Source organism: Zootoca vivipara, chromosome 2 (genome assembly GCF_963506605.1).
Source record: "Zootoca vivipara chromosome 2, rZooViv1.1, whole genome shotgun sequence".
Classification (NCBI taxonomy): Eukaryota; Metazoa; Chordata; class Lepidosauria; order Squamata; family Lacertidae; genus Zootoca; species Zootoca vivipara.
In genome coordinates, this window is record NC_083277.1 from 18,138,550 (window position 1) to 18,161,878 (window position 23,329).

At 48.0% G+C, this 23,329-nt stretch overlaps 1 protein-coding gene across 1 annotated transcript; it reads right to left on the reverse strand.

The window, feature by feature from the left end:
- Positions 1-1,223: 1,223 nt before the first annotated feature.
- LOC118080919 (zinc finger protein CKR1-like) lies at positions 1,224-20,761 on the reverse strand. The gene is made up of 3 exons (XM_035106949.2): positions 20,629-20,761; positions 12,601-12,725; positions 1,224-4,223 (listed from the first exon to the last, which is right to left on the reverse strand). The coding sequence occupies exons 2-3, from the start codon at positions 12,686-12,688 to the stop codon at positions 2,692-2,694; spliced, it is 1,620 nt and encodes a 539-aa protein (XP_034962840.1). The 5' UTR covers positions 12,689-12,725; positions 20,629-20,761; the 3' UTR covers positions 1,224-2,691.
- Between the last annotated feature and the right edge of the window lie 2,568 nt (positions 20,762-23,329).

Here is a 23,329-nt window from a genome sequence, read left to right on the forward strand (position 1 = left end):
CTTAGCGAGCAGATTTCGCACACATGCTTCACATTTGTGGCCAAACTATTAAGAACCCCAAGAGACAAGAGCAGGCACCCCCAAATTGCGGCCCTCCGGGTGTTTTGGCCTACAACTCCCATGATCCCTAGTTAACAGGACCAGTGGTCGGGGAAGATGGGAATTGTAGTCCAAAACATCTGGAGGGCCGAAGCTTGGGGATGCCTGGACAAGAGCCTAAAAAAAAGGACCATCTAGCTCAGGGGTCAGCAAACTTTTTCAGCAGAGGGCCAGTCCACTGTCCCTCAGACCTTGTGGGGGGCCAGCCTATATTTTGAAAAACAGTATGTATGAATTCCTATGCCCCACAAATAACCCAGAGATGCATTTTAAATAAAAGGGCACATTCTACTCATGTAAAAACATGCTGATTCCCGGACCATCCGCGGGCCGGATTTAGAAGGCGATTGGGCCACATCTGGCCCCCGGGCCTTAGTTTGGGGATCCCTGATCTAGCTGAACAGCGGCTCATAAGCACACGCCCAGTTTCAAATGGGGTCTCTGTCCTCTCTGCTTTTCCTTTAGTCCTCAGGAAACGAAACCTCCAAGGATTCCTGGGTCTGGAGGGTGCCATCTCCCTCCACGGCAGTTTCGGAAAGCGGGAACTGAGCACAAGAGATTCCAAGATCCAAGCAAAACCAATTTGAGCTTCTCTAACTCAATGCTGCAATCTGACCCTCGGTGGACATTTAGGTTCCAATGCAACTCACGTGGGAGCGCTGCTCAAGGCATAGTTACATGCTCCCCCTACCCGCCACCCCCCAAAAAAATGTTTAGATTATATGTAAAATAAAAAAATTCCTTCAGTAGCACCTTAAAGACCAACTAAGTTTTTATTTCGGTATGAGCTTTCGTGTGCATGCACACTTCTTCAGATACACTTGAAACAGAAGTCAGTCCCTTATGTATATACAGAGGGTGGTGGGGGGAATGGGCTGATGGGAGTGGTAAACCTGTAGATGGCTGTTAATGACTGCTGATGACTGCAATTGGTCCTGCGGGGGGAAAGGCAAGGGCTGAGGCGCTAAAGAAAGCTTGATCATGCATAATGAGATAAGAATCCAATGTCTTTGTTCATCCCAGGTGGCTCCATGGTTTTAAGCTTGGTAATGAGTTCCAATTCAGCAACTTCTCTTTCCAGTCTGTTCCTGAAATTTTTCTGTAATAAAACAGCTGCTTTGAGATCTTGTTTTATTAAAGCAGCTGTTTTATTACAGAAAATTTTCAGGAACAGACTGGAAAGAGAAGTTGCTGAATTGGAGCTCATTACCAAGCTTAAAACCATGGAGCCACCTGGCATGAACAAAGACATTGGATTCTTATCTCATTATGCATGATCAAACTTTCTTTAGCGCCTCAGCCCTTGCTTTTTCCCCACAGGACCAATTGCAGTCATCAGCAGTCGTTAACAGCCATCTACAGGTTTACCACTCCCATCAGCCCATCACCCATTCCCCACCACCACCACCCCACCCTCTGTATATACATAAGGGTCTGACTTCTGTTTCAAGTGTATCTGAAGAAGTGTGCACGCACACGAAAGCTCATACCAAAATAAAAACTTAGTTGGTCTTTAAGGTGCTACTGAATGATTTTTTTATTTTGCTTCAACTCAGACCCTCAGACGGCTATCTACCTGTAACTAGATTATATGTGTTGAAGAAATCAATAAAGCTTTTCCTCCACATTCAAGAGGCTTACCAAAGTTTTACCGCCCTCCCCGCTCCCCAGGTGGATTCCCTAGCATCTAGTGAAGTCTGAGTCCTTCTCAGTTAGGCATCTAAGGTCTGGAGCTCAGTCCTCGGCATGTTAAAGCTTTGTTATCCAGAGTTCAAAGTCACCCACTTTGGGGGGGGAGGGGCATCTTTAAGAGAGGATTAGACAAATTCATGGAGGATAAGGCTAGCAGTGGCTACTAGCCATGAGAGCAATGTATCCCCCCTTCAACTGTCGGAGGCAAACAAAAACACAAAAAAAACCTCTAGTTGCTGGGAATCACAAGCGATTGCTGCACCCGGGTCCTGCTTGCTGGCTTCCCATAAGCATCCGAATGGCCGCTAGGAGGACAGGATTGCGGGATCCTATAGGAGCCTCCGACCTGATCCATCAGCGCTCCTCTAATAGGGCTGGAGGGGTGGGGAGAAGGGAGTCGGGTGCAATACAGGGAGAGGAAGAGTCAAGTAAAGCTTTTCGTTTCCCAAAACATGGGTTATATTTATACGTACACAGTGTCAAAACAAAAAGGTGAGCGAGACACCCATACGGATTCTAAATCAGGATCAAAACTCCCCGGTGGACATGATTACTAGGTTTTCGCCTCAATAGGCCTTCTTTTCCAAGAACCTCTTTTCCCCCCCGCTATCGAGGCGCATGTCTACAATCTCCTCGCTTATATGCTGCGGTCGCATGTTTCTTTTCCATTGTTATCTTTCCCACCCCAACCCAACCCCCGAAATAATTCCTCAACCACGTGCAGGTCATCCGAGGCTGCCGCAAGAGCTGCGACGTTGCCGCCGCTTCCCCCCGTTAAGCAGAATGCACAAAAGGGATTCCTCTTCCTCGTGTGGATTCTAGACTTGTTTGGTAACACGAGGGAGAGGACGCGCGTCTCCCGTCTCTCTGCCCCCCCTTCCCCACTTCTCTCGCGCCCCCTTAATCTTCCTTTTTCTCGGGGCTCTCCTTCACGTGGCTCCTCTGGTGCTTCAGCAGGTTGGCGCGCCGCGTGAAACCCTTCCCACAGTTGGAGCAGCGGTACGCCTTGGTCCCGAAGTGGGTCCGCTGGTGGATGATGACCTCCAGGGTGGTGCCGAAGCTCCTCCCGCACTCGCTGCACTTGTAGGGCCTCTTCCCCACGTGGGTGCGCTGGTGCTTGAAGAGCTGCGAGGTCTGGCTGAAGTGCTCGGGGCAGTCGGGGCACTTGTAGGGCTTCTCTCCCGTGTGGATGCGCTGGTGCCTCTCCAGGTGGGAGCTCCAGGCGAAGCTCTTCCCGCAGTACTGGCACTTGTGGTTCTTCTCCATGGCGTGGCCCCGCTGGTGCGCCAGGAAGGCCGAGCTGTCGCCGAAGCGCTTGTCGCAGTCGCCGCACTTGTAGGGCCGGGCGTGCGAGTGCGTCTTGTTGTGCTGCAGAAGGTGGACCTTCTGGGCGAACTTCTCCCCGCAGGTGGGGCAGGGGAAGGGCCGCTCGCCCGTGTGCACGCGGCGGTGGCGCTCCAGGTGGGAGGCCCACACGAAGCCCTTGCCGCACTCCTCGCACAGGTGCGTGCGCTCGCGGTGGTGGCCCCTCTGGTGGCGCATCAGCGTCTGGCGGCTGCGATAGACCTTGCCGCAGTCCTCGCAGCCCAGGTGGGTCTTCTTGTGCTCCTCCAGCTCCGAGATGAGCGCATAGCTCCGCCAGCAGGCCGGGCAGTTGTAGGGCCGCTCGCCCATGTGGTTGCGCCGGTGCTTGGCCAGGTGGGCGCTCTGGCTGTAGGTCTCCCCGCACTCGGGGCACTTGAAGGGCCGCTCGCCCGTGTGGACCCGCCGGTGCCGCTCCAGGTGGGAGGCCCAGATGAAGCACTTGCCGCAGTCGGCGCACTTGTGGGGCTTCTCGGCCGTGTGGCCCTTGCGGTGGTTCTCCAGGGCTGAGCTCTGCGCGAAGCGCTTCCCGCACTCGGGGCACTTGAAGGGCTTCTCGATCAGCTGCGAGCAGCGGTGCTGCAGCAGGTGGAAGTTCTGGCTGTAGGCCTCGCCGCAGTTGAGGCACTTGAAGGGCTTCTCGCCCGTGTGCATCCGGCGGTGGCGCTCCAGGTGGGAGCTCCAGATGAAGCTCTTGCCGCAGTCCGAGCACTGGAAGGGCTTCTCCCGCGCGGCGTTGGCCTCGCTCCGCTGGCGGCCCCGGGGCGGCGCATGCAGGCTCATCGTGCAGTCCGAGCAACGGCTCTCCAAGCTGTTCTTTAGCCCATGCCCTCGCTGAGTTGCTTTGTCCTTCTTCACCACCGGCATGATCTTGGGTGGTGGTGGCAGTGGTGGTGGCGGCGGCAGCTGCTTGGGCGGTGTGCGGCGCACCACGGGCTTGACTCGCCTGGGGGTGCTTTGAGACGTGCCTGGACGCAGCTCCTCGGGCCCTTCGTCGTCCTCCTCCTCTTCATCGTCCTCCTCCTCTTCCTCCTCTTCATTGTTGTTACTGTTCAGCAGCTTGTCTGCAGCTGGAAAACAAGGCAACCACCTTAGGAAGGCCAAAATGTGCGCATTTATATAACAGTAACACCTATTGATTGCATATGACACCCCCCCCCCTCCATAGAATCGTAGAACTGTACAGTTGGATGCTGGAAGAATAAGAAATCAAGATAAACTTTTTTATATCAAAGAAAGGAAATGGTTAATTGAATATTTACAATACCGTAATAACCTGCTGTTTTATAATAAGAGTATGTTTTTAAAGTAGATGAATAAATTGCCCCACATAAATGAGCAAATTAAGTTAATTTGGATAGGTCGGCAGAAGATATTAAAAATAAATTGAAGGAACCGCAGATAGAAGGGGAAGGAAATCAAGCTCTGAACTGTTCATATGATTGTAAAATTAGTGAAATGTATAAACCTGAAAAGCATAATAATAAATTTTTTTAAAAAAGAACTGTACAGTTGGAAGGAACCCCGAGGGTCATCTATTCCAGCCCCCTGAAATGCAGGAATCTTTTGTCCAATGTGAGCCTTGAACCCATGGCCCTGAGATTTAGAGTCTTGTGCTCTACAGAATAAGTTATCCAGAAGTTGCTACAAAGGAATGCAGTACAAGCATTAACATAGCAGCTGTAAAATCAGCCAAGTCACACCTTAGTTGTAAAACATCAATCAACTCTAACCCATTAGCAGTTTACACCTTCTGACATGGGCAATTAGTTCCCTTTATTGCTACCCAATTTTACAGGTAAACGCATGAAATTCTAACTGCTACAATTTTTTTAAAAAACAGCGGGGGGGGGGTCTTTGGCCTTTGCATTATCTTATATTTCACAACCTTGGATCCCCAGATGTTTTTGAACTACAACTCCCATCAACCCTGACCAATGGCCATGCTGGCTGGGAATGATGGGAGTTGTAGTCCAACAATGTCCAAGGACCCAAAGTTTAGAAAGGCTGTATTACTAGCATCTTGACTTTTTTGTAAGCCGTTTGGGGGCGGTGCACGGGGTTAGAGTCGTGGACTAGGACTTGGGAGACCAGGGTTCAAATCCCCATTCAGCCATGAAGCTCACTGGCGTAACCTTTGGCCAATCTCTCTCTCCCTCCCTAACCTACCTCACAAGGTTGTTGTGAGGAGAAAACGAGAAGAGAACCACACAGGCCACTTCTGAGCTCCTTGGAGGAGTGATATATAATTGTAAGAAATAAAAATTGCTTTTGGAATCAGGATACAAACTCAAGCTGGCTTCCGGTTTAGCGCCAGCGCCGTCCGGTGGGGTTTGTCTCGATCTCCGAGGCAGCCCGACTTTGCGAGGGGGGGGAAGCAGCGGGGGCGACGCTGCACCCCATAGAGCCCTATACCGAGCGTTATAGGGACGAAAAGTCTCAGCGGAGCCCCAATTTGGACTCCCCAACTCTCTGGTAGGCTCTAATAAGAGCTCCAGAGCGAGGAGGGTTGTAGTCGCGGGGCCATTTTGAGCACCATTGTTGCCTTCGCAAAGAGAAGCTCCGTTCCGGAGGCGGAGAGCGCTGAATACTTCCAAAGAAAAAGGATTCAAAAAATAGATTTCCGTGAGTAAGAAGATTAAAAATTTCTTTTGGGACTTAAATTTGGAGCGGGAGGAGATTTAAAAAACGGAAGCCGATCTCCCCCATATTGATCAAAAGTGGAAACAGTTAAGAAAATACCCATTGCCAAGTTATTTGTGGATTTGTTATATCAATGCATCTGCAAGAACTGTGCTGAAATCCCCCTTGGTGACAAGGTAGAGGGGAGAGTGCGAGATTTAATAAGAGAGAAAAGTCTCTTACTACCGCTGGAATCGGCGGTCCTGATGGGTTCAGCAAGATTTGTGTAATAGGGAGCTTTGAAACAATGTGGATAAACTGAGTTGCAAAAGTTGCTTACGATAACTCCCTTGGATTACAATTTAGAAACAAGTAATGGATTTTAATTTCTGAATACATTGTAACCAGTTTGGAAAAATGGCGATCGAATGAAAAATGCTAACACTTCCTGTGCTCTGGGATTGTACTGTGTCCTTGAGAGGAGTACAAAAATGTCAACATACGATTACACAGTTGGATTTAAAGAAAAAACTCTGAAATTCTTATGGGAACTTACTATTGGAACACATAAACAGATTGCTCAATTAGAGGAAACAAATCGACTTCTTCAAGGGGACAAGGGACAAAAAACGTTGGAGCAAGAGAATAAACAAGAAACAGAGGGAAAGCAAGAAACATGTCAGCTTTTGGACCAAGAGGAAGTCTGCAATGAGAAGAAGGAGGAAAAAGTTTTTGAGCATGTGAATCAGGGGAATGACGCTCCCATGGAAGGGGGAGCAGAAATTATGTCTGGACTTCAGAATACCCATAGGGAACAAAGACTGTGGGAGAGAATTACTTACACTGAGTGGATGATACAAACAATAAAGGGGCAACAGCGAGGGAATGGAAAATTTGGACATGTAAAGTTTCGCAGAAAGGGAGTGGGGTAAATGGAAAAAGGCTTCTTGTTTAAAGGCTGGCTAAAACGGTTTGAAACTGGTTTATGGACTATGGAATTTGCTGATCCGAGAAGGGAGGTGCCGTGAACAGGGGGGGAAGAGGCTAAAATTAGAAGATAAGATTTAAAATGGAATAAGAAAATGATATATAGATTTTAAAAGTAGGAAAGTATGAAAGTTCTTGCAGGAAAATTTAGGCAAGGGAGGGAAAGTAGAATAGAGATGTGTGTATTTTTCTTTTTAGATTTGAAAGGAGATTATTAGTATAGCTGGGAAGAATGAATAATGGGATAGCGGGGTTCTCTAATCCTCCTCCCGTGGTCGTCTCCGTTCTGGGGTTCCCTGGTGGCAGAGGGGGACTCCCGGAGTGGGAGGGAGGGGGGGAGGGGGAGAACCAGCTGGAAAAAGAGCCATCTCTTCCTATCTTCCGTACCCTGGAGGCTCTCAGTGGCAGGGAGAGTTTTGGGGTGTGGGGAGAAGGAAGGGAATGGAAGGAGATATATAAGTAAACAAATAAAAAAATTATTGATAATTTGATTAATTGGCTAAATGGATAATTTTAAATTAAATGAGATTAGAATGGTTGGTAAATAGTGAAAACTGTAAAGATGGAGTTAGCAAATGAAAATCAATAAAGGGGGGGGGGTCTGGGGAAGCCCAATAGACAATGTTTAGGAAATTAGATTAGATTTGAATTTTTGATGTTATGTGTTTTGTTTTTATTTTTATTATATGCTGTGGTTTCCCCCCCCCTTTTTTTTTTTTTTGCTATTATTTTTATTCTCTTTTTTTCTTTTTTTTTTCTTATCGTTTTTGGAATGTCGTGTTATGTATGTGTATGGTCTTCGTTATTATGCAAAATTTTATTATGTAAAATTAATAAAAATTAATTAAAAAAAAAAAGGATACAAACTCAAGCTTAACACTAAAAAGTCACGGTGACTGGGGGGGGGGAGTGTAAAAAAAAGGGTTACTTCCACTTTAATTTTTCTTCCAAGTATTTTAAAAGGCTGCAGGCAAAGTATTTTTGTGTGTGTGTGTGCAGCATTACAAGCACTTTAATAACAACACGAAGAAAAGGATGGGCATATGTGATAAGAAAACAGAAAAGAAAAGAGCTCTCCAACATATGAAGTACTATAGTTGTGCCATATAAATAGTAATTACATTTATCTTATTTCAGGTCTACATACCGCCTGATGGTAAAAAAACAAAAAAAACCTGAGAGTGGTTTGCAAAATGTACCGGTATGTCTTTCCCTGTTCTACTGCATTAAAAACAGAATCATCACAAGCAACCATCCCTATCAGTTGTGGGGGAACCTTTGGCCCTCCAGATGTTGCTCAACTACAACTCCTATCGGCCCCAGCAAACCTAGCTCACGGCCAGGCGTAGTGGGAGTTGTAGTTGAGCAACATCTGGAGGGCCAAAGGCACCCCACAGCTGATCTACGTCAAGGAACAGAAAACAAAAACTCCACACACAAAATGTCTGGGATGCTAAGACTGGCATACAGGAGTTCTGGAACTCTGGACAAAAACAAGGGCAGGGGACTCGGAAGAGATTGGCATCTTGCAGCACAGGAATGGGACTGAGTGGGCTCAGGGTGGCCAAGAAAGGAGCTTTAGGGTGTAGGAAAAAATGGGGTGAAGGCGATGGCAGGAAAGTCCCTGGGAGGGTAATTAAAGCCACAATCGCTCCGTATATTTAAAGCACTATGATCCTGCTTTAAACAGGTGTGGTCTTTCCTCCCCACATAATTCCAGGAACTGTAGCTTGCTAGGGGGGGTGAGAGTTGTTGAGGGGGGGGCACTATTCTCTTCACAGAGCTACAATTCCCAGAGTCCCCTAGGACTGGATGGGTTGCCTGCTAAACCACTCTGGGAACTATCGCACTGGGAGGGGAATAGGGGTCTCTTAACAGCTCCCAGCACCCTTCGCAAACTACAGCTCCCAGAAGGCGCAGTGCAGATGTGGCCCAAGATGGTATCCCACAGGAACTAAAATAAAAAAAGGAAGCATCTGATTGGCCCATGTTAGAAGAGGATGCTGGACAAGATGGGACAAGAGCGCCTTATGAAGATGAAACGTGAGGTTGTAGGAAACTGGGACTCTGCCAGCATGGGAAAAGGAGCAAGAGTGAGGAGGGTGGGCATAGGAAATAGGAGACGGCGGCAAAACAAGAACCTGCTAAAGAACACAGCTGGCAAAACGAAACCCAAATCCAAAAAAATAAACACTCACCAGGAAGAACAGGGAATAAGTCAACTGTAACGTCAGTCCCTGTGTTCCTTGCCTCCATTGAAGCAGCCTGCCTCCCTCCTCCAACTTCCTCTCAGGGAGGCAGCTGAGGGAGGGAGAAGGGCAATTTATTGGCTGGAAAGGGCACGCACTCTCTTTGTGGGTGGGGTCTTTGAAGAGCATCCCCTGGGGCATATGGGGAGGCAAGCCAAGGTGCTTAAAGGACTCTTTAACACAAACCCAGGCTCCTTTCTCAAGTGCCCAATCTCTTAGTCCTGCAGGACACTCCCACCCCATGCCCCCAAGGTAAAGGAAATGCAAACTGTCTCCAAATCTCTGTGGATAACAGCAGGGATGTAGGTCATCCACAGGCAGAAAACTGGAAAAAAATAGCTGGGAAACAAAGGCATTAAATGGCCCGTTTCTTATTAGAATGAAAGCTAGATGGATCGTCAAGCGGCAAGAATAGTAACAGGACCTAAAGGAGGAACCTGTGCTTGATTTCTCAGCACTGCTGTGGAACCAGCAGACAAATTGGTTCCAGGTGCTATGGAAGCCTTGATGGCCAGAGAAAGCTGCTTCCTTAAAGGGTTGCAGAAAGTATAGGGTACTTTCCCCCCAAGTTTACATACCGGTACCCAGCGAAGAGGTTCTGTGTTATGCCAAGTTAGTAAAAAGTGCTTTGTTTGATACTGAACAGAAAGAGAGGCCTCTCCCATTTTTATTGGGTTATAACCGTTTAGATCAGCCTTTCTCAACCTTGCATTCCTGAATGTTGCTGGATCACAACTCCCATCATCCCTAGCCAGCATGGCCAGCGGTCAGGGATGATGGGAGTTGTAGTTCAGAAAAAACCCACCTAAGGACCCGAGCTTGAGAAAGGCTGGCTTTTGACATAAAACCTACCTCAGAAACAATAGAGATATACTCAAATATGGTAATGTAATTAAGAAGATGACAGAGATATGGATGAAGAAAGCGCAATATATATGATGATGACTTAGAAAACCGAGGTGGTAAAAGGAGGAAGTTGTGTTCGGCAGAACAATGGAATGTATATAGTAAACAGTAATAGAAATGTAAAAGATGAATTGCTTTATTGATGATCATTTTTCTTTTCTGTATACAGTCGTACCTCGGGTTGCGAACACCTCGGGTTGCGAACACCTCGGGTTACGAACTGCGCAAACCCGGAAGTATTTTCGCCATGCGCGCGTGCGCAGAAGCGCCACACGCATTTGCGCATGTGCAAAGCGCGAAAATAGCGCTTTGCGCATGCGCAAAATGGCGTTTTCGGGTTACGAACTGCGACCCGGAACGGGTTGCGTTCGTAACCCGAGGTGCCACTGTATTTGTAATTTTGTGTTTGAGAAAACAATAAAAATTTATTTTTTTAAAAAAAAAGAAAGGCTGCCTTAAATAATAGAGTTCAGTCTTTAATGCTTAATGTTTGATAACACTTTTATATGTGTTGGAAGCTGCCCAGAGTGGCTGGGGCAACCCAGTCAGATGGGTGGGGTGCTAATAATGCTAAATATAAAATATAATATAATATAATATATTCTGGAAACCTGTTTCCTAAACCTATGGATGATACAGAATGTGTAGCCAGGTTTTCCAAGTTTAATGAGCAGGCCTTTTCATACCTAGGATTCTGTCTTCTCAAACGTTAGATCTGGAGCATCGTACATGTCACACAAGACAACATCCATCTTAAAAGAATCCTACGGATCTCACAGCAGCTTCATGCTCCGCCTGCAGCTGCAATTGGTGCTTGCAAAAAGTGAGCCCCACAAAAGCGGAACTTGCTTCTGCATAAGCAGGCCCAGAAGGGGGATGAAAACCGAGGCGCTGAGCGACTCAACACCCCAGCCCTATCCGTACTTCCACACCTTCATTGCAGCATCTTCCATGAGTGTCGTATGGGATTGCAAACCCGACACAGGTTGTTTTGGGTGTTCTGGCACAGGTGAGGCATGGAAGCCAGCCTCGGGGGGGGGGCGGGGAGCCAAGGTCCACCCTTCTGTGCTTCCAAATTACCAAGAAAGGTATCCTTCCCCACTGTCCTGGCAGGCATTGGCTCAGCTCCTCAGTCCTGACAAGTTAGGCTTCTAGAACTGTACAGCTGGAAGGGGCTCCCCAAGGGTCATCTAGTCCAACCCCCTGCAATGCAGGAATCTCAGCTAAGGCTACTGGAACAACTTCTTGCTGGCACTGAAACCCAGAAGATGCTGCTGTTAGAAGCTGGATCCTTGAGTCTGGAACGTAACCACAGACTTTACGGAGGTCATTTTTCGCTCGGGTATTAACTTTGGGAATTAAGCGAAAGGACTGCGTGAGGGGGAGAAGTGGGCTCCCCCCCCCCGGGCACAGAGTAGCTTTCCCACCGACCATTTTCACGGACAGGGGCCTCGCCCTGCTACTGGTGGCAGCAATACTTAGAGCATGCGCGAGGTGGGGGTGGTTTGGGCTCCCATCCGCTCCAGCATGGCCTGCGGTCAGGGATGATGGAAAGATGCAACCTCCAGCAACATCTGGGGAGTCGGAACAGGCTCCTCATCCCTAGGCTGGGGGGGATTTCTGAACTCCCTGTTCCAAGTCGGTGAGAGCAGCCAGGGGAGAGGTCTGACTGAAGTCCTCGTACGCCTCACGTCCAGCACGTTGCGTCAAAGCAAGCGAGAGTTGTTGTGCAGGGACTAAGCACACACGTTTGGGCTTATGCAGCCTGTTCGACAGGTTTTGGACCTGCCAGGGTTTCGGCCTATTTGGAATGTTATTCCCTAGGGAGGGATGTTGCTCGTAATGCAAAACCAACAGGTTCCCTAGACTATGGCAAGGCGGGAGGAGCTCCTGTCAAACGGTGCCTAGAAAACTGGCGTCGGAACCTCACTATCTGAAATGTTGTGCTTGTACCCCATTTGCTCCTTGAAGTGGGAAAGCTGTGTGTCTTTTTCCCAGTCAAGCTTTTCATTTGTTACCTGGGAATTTAAAACATGTGCAATTGTGACTATAAGCTGTAACCTGGTACATTTCTGCTTCTTAATCATAATACAGTGGTACCTCTGGTTAAGAACTTAATTCGTTCCGGAGGTCCGTTCTTAGCCTGAAACTGTTCTTAACCTGAGGTACCACTTTAGCTAATGGGGCCTCCCGCTGCCGCACAATTTCTGTTCTCATCCTGAGGTAAAGTTCTTAACCTGAGGTACTACTTCCGGGTTAGTGGAGTCTATAACCTGAAGCGTTTGTAACCCAAGGTACCACTGTAATAATAATAATATTTTTATTTACACCCCATCCATCTGGCTGGGTTTCCCCAGCCACTCTGGGCAGCTGACAGCATACATGAGATCTTGCCTCTGCTATGAGTCCAATTGACGAATCTCTCAGACCATTCTCATCTAAGGATAAGGAGTCTGGGGGTCTCTTGTGGCTTTTTTTCTCCCTTCCTGGGAGATTCCCACTGCTTCCCCCCTTTTATTTCAGAACAAAGAACACCACTTCCCTGAACATGTTTATCAGTGATAGCTGCTGTTAAGGGGAGGCAAAAAGAGAGATAGTCTTTATAGTGTGCAAAAAGGGGGGGGACCACATACGAATGGAAGAGGAGAACCGATACAAAGCGGAAGGGAAATGGGATCCTTACCGAGAGACATCAGCGTCTCGTAACTCTCCTGCATGACATCTCGATATAGTGCCCTCTGCCGCGGGTCAAGGTACACCCATGGCTCCATGGCAGAAAGAGTTGTGTTCTCAGGAATCCAGCAGCACCTGCCAAGAACAAATGAAACCCATTCAACCTCTGCCTCTTTATTGGAATGTACTACTTAGGGGTGGCTTAGCTGCGACCCTCGGGATACCATTAAACAACATCTCCCATCATCTCAGACCGTTGGCCGTGCTGGCTGGGGGCTGGTGGGACTTGGGAGTCCAAAGACACCAATTCAGAGGACCACAGGTCTCCCACCGGACCCCTGCTGTGCCTTAGAGTGGTGCATGCTCTAGTTATCTCACGCTTGGACTACTGCAATGCGCTCTACATGGGGCTACCCTTGAAGGTGACCCGGAAATCTACCACTAATCCAGAATGCGGCAGCTAGACTGGTGACTGGGAGCGGCCGCCGAGACCACATAACACTGGTCTTGAAAGACCTACATTGGCTCCCAGTACGTTTCCGAGCACAATTCAAAGTGTTGGTGTTGACCTTTAAAGTCCTAAACGGCCTCGGTCCAGTATACTTGAAGGAGCGTCTCCACCCCCATCGTTCTGCCCAGACACTCCGAAGGCCTTCTGGCGGTTCCCTCGCTGCGAGAAGCCAAGTTACAGGGAACCAGGCAGAGGGCCTTCTCAGTATTGGCACCCGCCCTGTGGAACGCCCTCCCGCCAGATGTCAAAGAGAAAAACAACTACCAGACTTTTAGGAGACATCTGAAGGCAGCCCTGTTTAGGGAAGCTTTTAACGTTTAATAGATTATTGCATTTTAATGTTCTGTTGGAAGCCGCCCAGAGTGCCTGGGGAAACCCAGCCAGATGGGCGGGGTAAAAATAAATTATTATTATTATTATTATTATTATTAAGAACATTAGCAGAAGCAACAGGTTTCTTTCTTTGTCTGATTGTTTCAGAAAATCACCAGCAGGTTAATGGACAAGACAAGAGAGCCTGGTTAAAGGCCTTTCTGCCAGATTCAGTACACAGTGTTGCAACCTCTGCAGGTGTGCTGGTTTTTAATATATTCCCTGCCTTCTTTCACAAGCATGATAAGAAGTGTTATATGCATACATAGCACTGTTATTCTGAGAGGCCCACAAAAGCACCAAATTAAGGTTTGTTTGTTTTTTACAACAAAATGAAAAGCTGGAATTTGGCAAACGGGTACTGAAGCACACCTTAATTGCAAGGTCTGGACCTTATCCAAAAAAAACCCCCCAAACCCCGCATACACATCTGCCACTGATGCTTTCGTTGAGATTCCTGCATTGCAGGGGTTTGGACTGGATGACCCTCGGGACCCCTTCCAACTCTACAATTCTATGATTCTATGAACTGTATAAACATGCTCTACAAACTCACTCATAAGCAGAATTCCAAGAGTGGAAGCCAAAACCCCAGTCTCCAACAGAGTTTAGGCCTGTGGGATCTTTCCACCCCACCCCACCCCACCCCACCCCACCCCGGCAACCACCACACACAAGTGGGATCCAAGTGAGTCCTACTCAGAGTAGACCCATTGGAATTAATGAATGCAAGTTGGTGTTCATATGGTTCAGTGGGTCTACTCTGAGTAGGACTAGCATGGGCTACAACCCAATTTATTTATTAAACTTTCTTATACCAGTTTCCGGCCCCAATGAGTTTTGCATAAAGCAGCAAAAACTAAACTGGAAAACGCACACTTTAAACAAAAATCAAATCCTCAAAGCCTCAAGGAGCAGAGCAAGCCATCAAAAAGCCATGCTGAACAGGTCTGTTTTCACCTCCTGTCTATACAGCGATGAGGGATGTGGCTCTGCCTTTCCTTCTGAAAAGCAATTTCACAGCTGAGGGTGCTGCCACAGAGAAGGCCCCGTCTCACGTTGCAATCTATCAGGGCTTTGATATTTTCAAACTTCCCTAAACATCCAAGGGGAAGGAAACCTCCACTTAGGAATGGCTCTTGACATGTCACCAGCCACTGTATCCAACTTATGTCAGGAAGATACACCTTGACAGATTCTGATTTTTGCAATTGTTTCTTCACACCAAACACCTCCAATTAAAATACTGCTGGGTGTGTGTGTGAGAGAGAGTCCTGTTCCTGTGGATCTTACCCAACAACCCCAGAACGGGAGACAGGAGAGAGGTGGGTGATGCATGCCAGGTTGGAAAGCTTTCCCCCTCCAGACTCTCGTTGTTAAATATGGACTTGATGTGCATTTCTCCTGGTGCTTAGCTGGCTGCAGTGGGCGAGAAGAGAGGCTGCTGTCACTCTAAGCTGAAAGCCTGTTTTAGGACCTCCTCCTTTCTCTCGGGACAGCGGGTGGCGCTGTGGGTTAAACCACAGAGCCTAGGGCTTGCCGATCAGAAGGTCAGCGGTTCGAATCCCCATGAGGGGTGAGCTCCTGTGGCTTGTCCCAGCTCCTGCCAACCTAGCAGTTCGAAAGCACGTCAAAGTGCAAGTAGATAAATAGGTACTGCTACAGAGGGAAGGTAAACGGCGTTTCCGTGCGCTGCTCTGGTTCGCCAGAAGCAGCTTTGTCATGCTGGCCACATGACCTGGAAGCTGTACGTCGGCTCCCTCGGCCAATAACACGAGATGAGCGCAGCAACCCCAGAGTCGGTCACGACTGGACCTAATGGTCAGGGGTCCCTTTACCTTTACCTTTCTCTCACCCGCGAAGGAAGCATTTGCACCCAAGGTGAGAGATGGTGTGAATTGGCATTCCTAATATACATCCCAATATGACCAACTTGGATTGGTGTTTTTGCTATTCGGATTCCTTTACTGTGCTTCCACAATTGCATCTTTCTCTCATATTAGGACAGGCATCCCCAAACTGCGGCCCTCCAGATGTTTTGGTCTACAACTCCCATGATCCCTAGCTAACAGGACCAGTGGTCGAGGAAGATGGGAATTGTAGTCCAAAACATCTGGAGGGCCAAAGTTTGGGGATACCTGTATTAGGAGATGCTGTTTTTGTTTTTAATTTACAGAGTCATACCTCGGTTTAAGTTCGCTTTGGTTTGAGTACTTTCAGTTTAAGTACTCCGCGGACCGTCCGGAACAGATTAATCCACTTTCCATTACTTTCAATGGGAAAGTTCTCTTCAGGTTAAGTACGGACTTCCAGAACCAATTACACTCATACTTTGGGTTAAGTACGCTTCAGGTTGAGTACTCCATGGACTCATTTGGAATGGATTAATCCACTTTCCATTACTGTCAATGGGAAAGTTTGCTTCAGGTTAAGTACAGACTTCCGGAACCAATTGTGTACTTAAACCGAGGTACCACTGTAATTGTGATCGTGAAGCTGAGGCTCCAATACTTTGGCCACCTCATGAGAAGAGAAGAATCCTTGGAAAAGACCCTGATGTTGGGAAAGATTGAGGGCACTAGGAGAAGGGGACGACAGAGGACGAGATGGTTGGACAGTGTTCTCGAAGCTACGAACATAAGTTTGACCAAACTGCGGGAGGCAGTGGAAGACAGGAGTGCCTGGCGTGCTATGGTCCATGGGGTCACGAAGTCGGACACGACTAAACAACAACAACCACTGTAATGGCTTCTTTTCTTGGGAGGCTTTTGTAACTCAGCTCCACCGTGGGAAAAGCAGCATACGAAACACTAAATTGTTTTTTTTTTATTTTTTAAGAAACAAAAACCCTTAAGTAGCCGAACGCTGCACTGGCAACTCAGGACAGTGCAACCGCAACATAGTGGCGCCGTGCATGAGTCTGATAGGGGAGGCATGTTGGGGCAGGAAACACCAAGATGCCCCACTTAATACACAGAGGAAATTTCTACTACATTTAAAATGCCGCCCACTGCCCATGCCCCATTGTTGAAGTGCTTGCAAAGCTCTAGCCCTTGTGCAGGCATCCATCTCATTGGACTCTTCCTGGTTTCCATGGAGGCCAGATTCAATACAGAACAGGCTTCACTGCTCTTTAAGGATGTTTACACTACTGGGCTTAGACTAATTCAACAGCCATGCCCCCCCCTCCCAACAAGAAACCCTGGAGATTGTGGTTCTACAGGGAGCGGAAAAGGTCTCAGAAAATCCTGCCCAATTCCACAAAGGTGGGGGCCACCGAGTTTATTTCCAAAAACAGTGTCTGGCTAAACCTTTTAGCTGCTTATATTCTCTGCACTGTGGCTTTAGCTTAGGAATGTCTTCGGCTCTCTTCAAGTAATAAAAAGCTGTCCCAAGTCTTGCTTATTTCGCCTTCTAACTCCAGAGGTAATGTGAATTTTTCAATTTCATTTTTAAATTCTGGGCCTTCTCCTGTTCAAGGTGTGTGCAGCCTGCCATTCTTCGTCCCCTCAGTACCACCACCCAAAAAACCTGCCATATATTGAAATCTTCTAGCTGCACGACATGACCCTGTTGTTTTGCAGACCCGAATGCGGATGGTTTGATCCTTTTAATCTGGCATGGGCAAACTCCGGCCCTCCAGATGTTTGGGAACTACAATTCCCATCATCCCTAGCTAACAAGACCAGTGGTCAGGGATGATGAGAATTGTCGTCTCAAAACATCTGGAGGGCCGGAGTTTGCCTATGCCTGCTCTTAATACAGGAGTGTGTGGGAATCTGTGGTCCGTCAGGTGCTGATGGAGACTACAATTCCCATCATCCCTGGACCTTGGGTCACCCTGACTGGGGCTGCTGGGAGTCCCGATGATAGATATAGAACAGGCATCCCCAAACTTGGCTCTCCAGCTGTTTTGGGACTAAAACTCCCATCATCCCTAGCTAACAGGACCAGTGGTCAGGGATGATGGGAAATGTAGTCCCAAAACAGCAGGAGGGCTGAGCTTGGGGGTGCCTGATATAGAAAATCGCAGGTTCCCTATTCCCAGTCTAGAAGATTCCCTCCCGCTGCTTACGCAGGCTGCGATTGGCTACATTGCACGACAGGCCTGTCCCAAACCAATCGGGGAGCTTCCAGCTGAGCAGAGATTTGAACCCACATCTCCCACACCCAAGCTTAGCATTCACTGCACCAGCCCAGCCACAGCAACTGGAGAGCAAGAGCTATATAGTATGCAGTGTGTTAGGATAGGAAGCCGGTTTATACTGACACAGAGATGCAGGGGATCGAAACTGGGACCTTCTGCATTCAAAGCAGAGCCTTTGGTCCTTCCCCCTGAACTGGGGCTGGCGTGATTTAGGCTTGAATCCCAGCTTGGAACCCAAAGTATGAGCTAGAACAGGCCGCTCACTCTCCTCGGCTAGCCTACCTCGCAGGGTTGGTATGAAGAGGGGGAAGAGAAAAAGAGACCATGCACTCCACCTTCAGCCCCTTGGAAGAAACGAGGAATATTTATCATCAACAGCACCTCGCAGATGAATATCCCTGACGGATTCTAACTCCCTGTGGGCATCATAACCCTCCCGGCAGATTTGAAAGCTGACCTCTTGCTGATTTTAATTTGATATATACAAAAGAGTGGAATATCAAAAGGCAGAGAAAATAAGAGCAGATAAAGGGTTGGAGAGCCACACACAAACCATTACCCAATCCAGCACATGCTTATTTGCACAGCGGCCATACTTATTTGGATTGCTAATTTCTTCCGCAATCCGCTATTGGTTAGTCAGGTAAAGAGCTTGCAAAGAGGGTGTGTGACCAGTTGCAGTTTAGCTCTCCCAAGATTGGGAGGGAATGCTTTCTTTAATAAAAAAATACAAATAAAAAATGGGGGTAACCAGCCAGAAATTGTGATGCCTCATGTTAAAGAGATTCCACCCTGCCTCCAAACTGGCTCCCTTCAGGAGTTTTGAACTACAACTCCCAGTTGGCTGGAGCTGATGAGAGATGTACGGTAGAATCATAGAATCATAGAGTTGGAAGAGACCACAAGGGCCATCCAGTCCAACCCCCTGCCAAGCAGGAAACACCATCAAAGCATTCTTGACATATGGCTGTCAAGCCTCTGCTTAAAGACCTCCAAAGAAGGAGACTCCACATGGAGACTCCATGTGGTCTAAGACAGTTGGAGGGCGCCAGGTTGGCAAATTCTGCCTTATGCAGTTCACCTTCAGAAGTCCAGCTCGAGATATTTAGGGCAACTCAAGGCATAAAGTCCAAACGGTGCTATGTCCTACACCGCAAGGGTTCAAAAGCAGATTGAAAACGGAGAGATCTGTGCACGCCGAAGCCTTATTTATAATAATATTGTTCAAGGTGCTGCAAGTTCTTTGTTCATAATTTGTTTGCTTTAGCGAGGCATGAGCTTTTGTGAACCAGAAACCACTACATCAGAGAGGCATCATCTGATAAAGCAGGCTCTCCTCCAGGAAAGCTTAGGGCATAATGAAGCGCAACATTCTTGTGGATTTTGACACAACAGACTAGAACAGGCATCCCCAAACTTCGGCCCTCCAGATGTTTTGGACTACAATTCCCATCATCCCTGACCACTGGTCCTGTTAGCTAGGGATCATGGGAGTTGTAGGCCAAAACATCTGGAGGGCCGCAGTTTGGGGATGCCTGGACTAGAATGTCAAGCAGGGGGTAGCTAAGTGGTCATGCATCATATGTTGCTGTCTGAACTACAACTCCCATCAACCCTGGCCTAGGTTGGCTAGGGCAGATAGGAGCTGGAAGCCCCAAAACATCCAGGGGGTTAGCACCCTTGTTCATCTACACAGGGTTTCCAAACCTGGCTCTCCAGCTGTTGTTGGACTACAACTCCCATCATCTGTAGATAGCAGGACCAGTGGTTAGGGATGATGGGAATTATAGTCCAACAACAACTGGAGACCCAAGTTTGGGAAATCCTAGACTAGGTAGAATAACTGGAAATTTGCCTCCATATTTTACCCTATGCTAAGACCAGCTCTGTTCTTCCAAGTCATCTTCTAACAAGGCTTCTTCCATTATTGGATTTTTTAAAAAAAGTTTGCATGTTTTCATACTTTGCCAATTTCTTCTGTTAGCGCTTGAGCAGAAGGCAAACTTGGCTACTTCAGAAAATAGAATCATAGAATTTTATTGTTGGAACTGAGCTATCCCGCAGCATCTCAGGGATCACTCTCAGCAACTTTTAAAAACACATACAAGTGCAAATAAAATATTGCAATAAGCATAAATACAGCAGTATGTGATACTGGTTAATTTATGAGATTTCAAATTGCTCTGCTCATACCATAAGGGCCCCTGAGAGCTTAACTCCCAAGGCCATGTAAGAAATCTCTTTTTCAAAAATCTTGTAAGAATTACTAATTATTCTTGGAAGCAGTAGCAGTGTGAAGACTAGATACCAAGCAAGAAAACTTAACATGACAAAGGTGGGCGTAACTTCTGATACAAACGCGGGCAGGGACGCTGTTTTATTCTCCCCCCGCCTCCGTATTAAAGTAACCCACAAGAAAGGGCTAGGAGTCTCTGCGTGCGGATGAACAGAGAACGCGCTCGGCCCCATTAAGAGCGCTCGACCACAAAAAAACAAAACCCGGATCGCTTGCAAATTAAAACTTTTGTGCGTGCTGCAACACGCTTACGAGGCCACCCAGAAAACTAAATCCGGGCCTTAACCCCCAAATCTATAGGGACAGATTGGAAACTGCTTGCTCCGATTCCACTGCAGGAGGACGCAGAAGCCCAATTCGATTTGGCCATTGATCTTCTAAGGAGGAAAAAAAAGTCTCATTTTCTCTCCCTCCCACCGGCGGCCAATTTGGCGCTCGCCCTTGTTCCCAGTCCCACCCACCCCCTGCAGCAAAATGGGCCGAGGCTTAATCACTCCCCCCTCCTCCCCTTTAAAGGGCTCCCCACCCCACCCCCCAACCGGCAGAAGGGCTTTGCTTTGCCATCCCTTCCCTCCCACCCCCCACCATGGAACAAAAAAAAAAGGAGGGGGGGAGGAGGGATCAGGGCCAATTAGTCGGCAATCCCTCCAGGCCTCGATCCCGCGCGCCGCCCCTCCCTCGCCTCTCCGCGAGGATCCTCGCCTTTGGTCACCTGCAGCGCGGCTCCGGCAAGTTTGCAAATCGGGGGGTCGTCCCTGCTGCGTGTTGTGGGGTGGGGGTAGAAAAGGAGAAGCAGAAGCAGCAGCAGCAGCCGCTTCAGCTTAATCCGGATGTGCAGCGGCGGCTGACTCAGGAAACTCCGCCTCTCTCGGTGCGGGGCTGCCGATCGGCGGCGGCGGCAGAGAAGGGCTCAGCTCGGGCGCCTGGCAGCAGGAAGGGGAGCCCTCTGCTGGGCGAGGACCCCCAGATCGGGATCGCGACTGGCTCTTGCAGCGAGGGGGGTTTGGGGGTGTGTGGATGAAAGATGGGGTGGGTGAAGAAGAGCTTGCTCTCTTAAAAAATTAAAATAATAAGATCCTATCTGGAATATATGTACTGTATATACTGTATGTATGGTATGTCTTCTGGACTTGTTGCTGCTCTCAACGGAGTTTCCTCCGCGGGTTACCTTAAAATGTTTCTTCTCGACTTGCGCGTGCGAGTTTTCCAGCGAGGGGAAAAGGTGTGTGTGTGTCCCCCCCCCCCAGTGGAAAAAGAATCTCCGTCGGCGTTCTAGATCTTTGGGCGCGTTCTAGAAGACGAGCGGTTTCGGTGCGTTCTAGGGAATCCTTACCGCTGGAGGGAAATCGGAGATTTGCAGAGTTGGAAAGGGACCACGAGGGTCCCCCAACAATGCAGGAATCTTTCGCCTAGTACTGGAATAAATTATTGGGGAGGCCCAGTAGGCCCCATCCCGCATCACATGGCACGCAAACACCATTTGAACAGCAATGCCTATCAACTAGGGGGGGGGGGCGATCCCCTCAAATATTTTATTGGGGGGACCAAAGGGACCTTGGCCCCTAGGAGTTGGCTCCTGTGTTTTCGTCCAACGTGGGAGCCCAGGACCCTGAGATTAAGAGTCTCATGCTCTTATCGACTGAGCTATCTTTGGCCCCGAAAGATCTTCCACACACTGGAGAAGGGTCTTAATTTGAAAAGTGTGGGGAAGTGGTTACCCTTCCCGATTTTATAATTTTGTTACCTCTCCATTTCTGTTGCAGTAAGGATGTTGCCCTGGGTTACATAAAGCGACTGAGGTTCCATTGCAAGCAGGACCTGAGTCCTCTTCCCTCCTGTGGCTTCCAACATCTGGTATCCAGAAGCAATTCTGGCTCCAGATGTGGAAGCAGAGCATAGGGACATCATGGCTAGCAGCCACTGATAAGTCTTTTCCATAAATCTGTCCAAGCCTCTTGCAAAACTTGGTGGCCACCACTGCCTTCTGCAGGAACCAGTTCCATGGTTTAAAACAAAAAATCTGCCCTGATAAAGATGAAGAGCAACTTACAAAAAAATGGAATGAACAATACACAGCCTAGTCTAGCCCAGGGATGGGGAACCTTTTCCAGCCTGATTCAGGACGACAGATGTGTCATACATACATAAGCGTGTGGTTTTTCTGTTACACAATTGGTGTTGAGACGCCAATAATGTTTCCTACCTACATTCCAATGTATTACTTAGACAGGCCACCGCCAAGATCAACTATCTGAACATGTCTGATGTTTGGCGGTGAGCGTTCCAACCACTACAGCTCATAGCTCTGTAAAGCCAACTATATTGTTCGACTTGGGCATAGGAGACCTGGTTTCAACAGCTTTCTCAGCCATAAGGTTCCATGTTGTTGTTGTTTAGTCGTTAATTGTGTCCGACTCTTCGTGACCCCATGGACCAGAGCACGCCAGGCACTCCTGTCTTGCACTGCCTCACGCAGTTTGGTCAAACTCATGTTCGTAGCTTCGAGAACACTGTCCAACCATCTCATCCTCTGTCGTCCCCTTCTCCTAGTGCCCTCAATCTTTCCCAACATCAGGGTCTTTTCCAGGGAGTCTTCTCTTCTCATGAGGTGGCCAAAGTATTGGAGCCTCAGCTTCACGGTCTGTCCTTCCAGTGAGCACTCAGGGCTGATTTCCTTAAGAATGGATAGGTTTGATCTTCTTGCAGTCCATGGGACTCTCAAGAGTCTCCTCCAGCACCATAATTCAAAAGCATAAATTCTTCGGCGATCAGCCTTCTTTATGGTCCAGCTCTCACTTCCATACATCACTACTGGGAAAACCATAGCTTTAACTATATGGACCTTAGGTTCCATACATTTAGGGATATATTTATATAAGTATGAATGTGTTGTTTAGCTTGCTAATGCAGATATAAAATACAATATTTAGGGAATGTGCTTGCTTTTCTTGTGCTTTAAATATTGGTAACTTTTTTTTTTTTTACTGTTCCTGTGTGCTGCTTCTGAGCATCATTTGCTAAACATTCATTGGGCAATTTGCAGAATGGCCACAGGTTCCCCATCTATGATGTAACTGGATCAGGATTCATAGGTGATTTTAAGCAGAAGTTGGATGGCCATCTGTCATGGATGCTTTAGCTGAGATTCCTGCATTGATGGGGGTTGGACTAGATGACCCGTGGGTCCCTTCCAGCTCTAATATTCTAGGATTTAGTGCCTTGGAATAGGAGCAACCAACTGATTATTCAAATACTGTCCCCAGACTGGCTCCACCCTGAAGGTACACAAAAGAAATTTGTATCAAGTTCTGGGGAGAAATTTGCCCAAGGGCAGTAGCGCTAGGATGTTTTAAACTTTTAAGAAAAAGAGGCTCTTCACACTGTATTTAAATTGTGTATCTCAGTGGTTCTCA

Excerpts from the sequence above, each read along its gene's own strand:
- LOC118080919 (XM_035106949.2), bottom strand. The coding sequence starts at position 12,688 with ATGGAGCCATGGGTGTACCTTGACCCGCGGCAGAGGGCACTATATCGA. Across the intron at positions 4,224-12,600 it reads CGAGACGCTGATGTCTCTCG|CTGCAGACAAGCTGCTGAAC; the intron begins GTAAGGATCCCA and ends CTTGTTTTCCAG.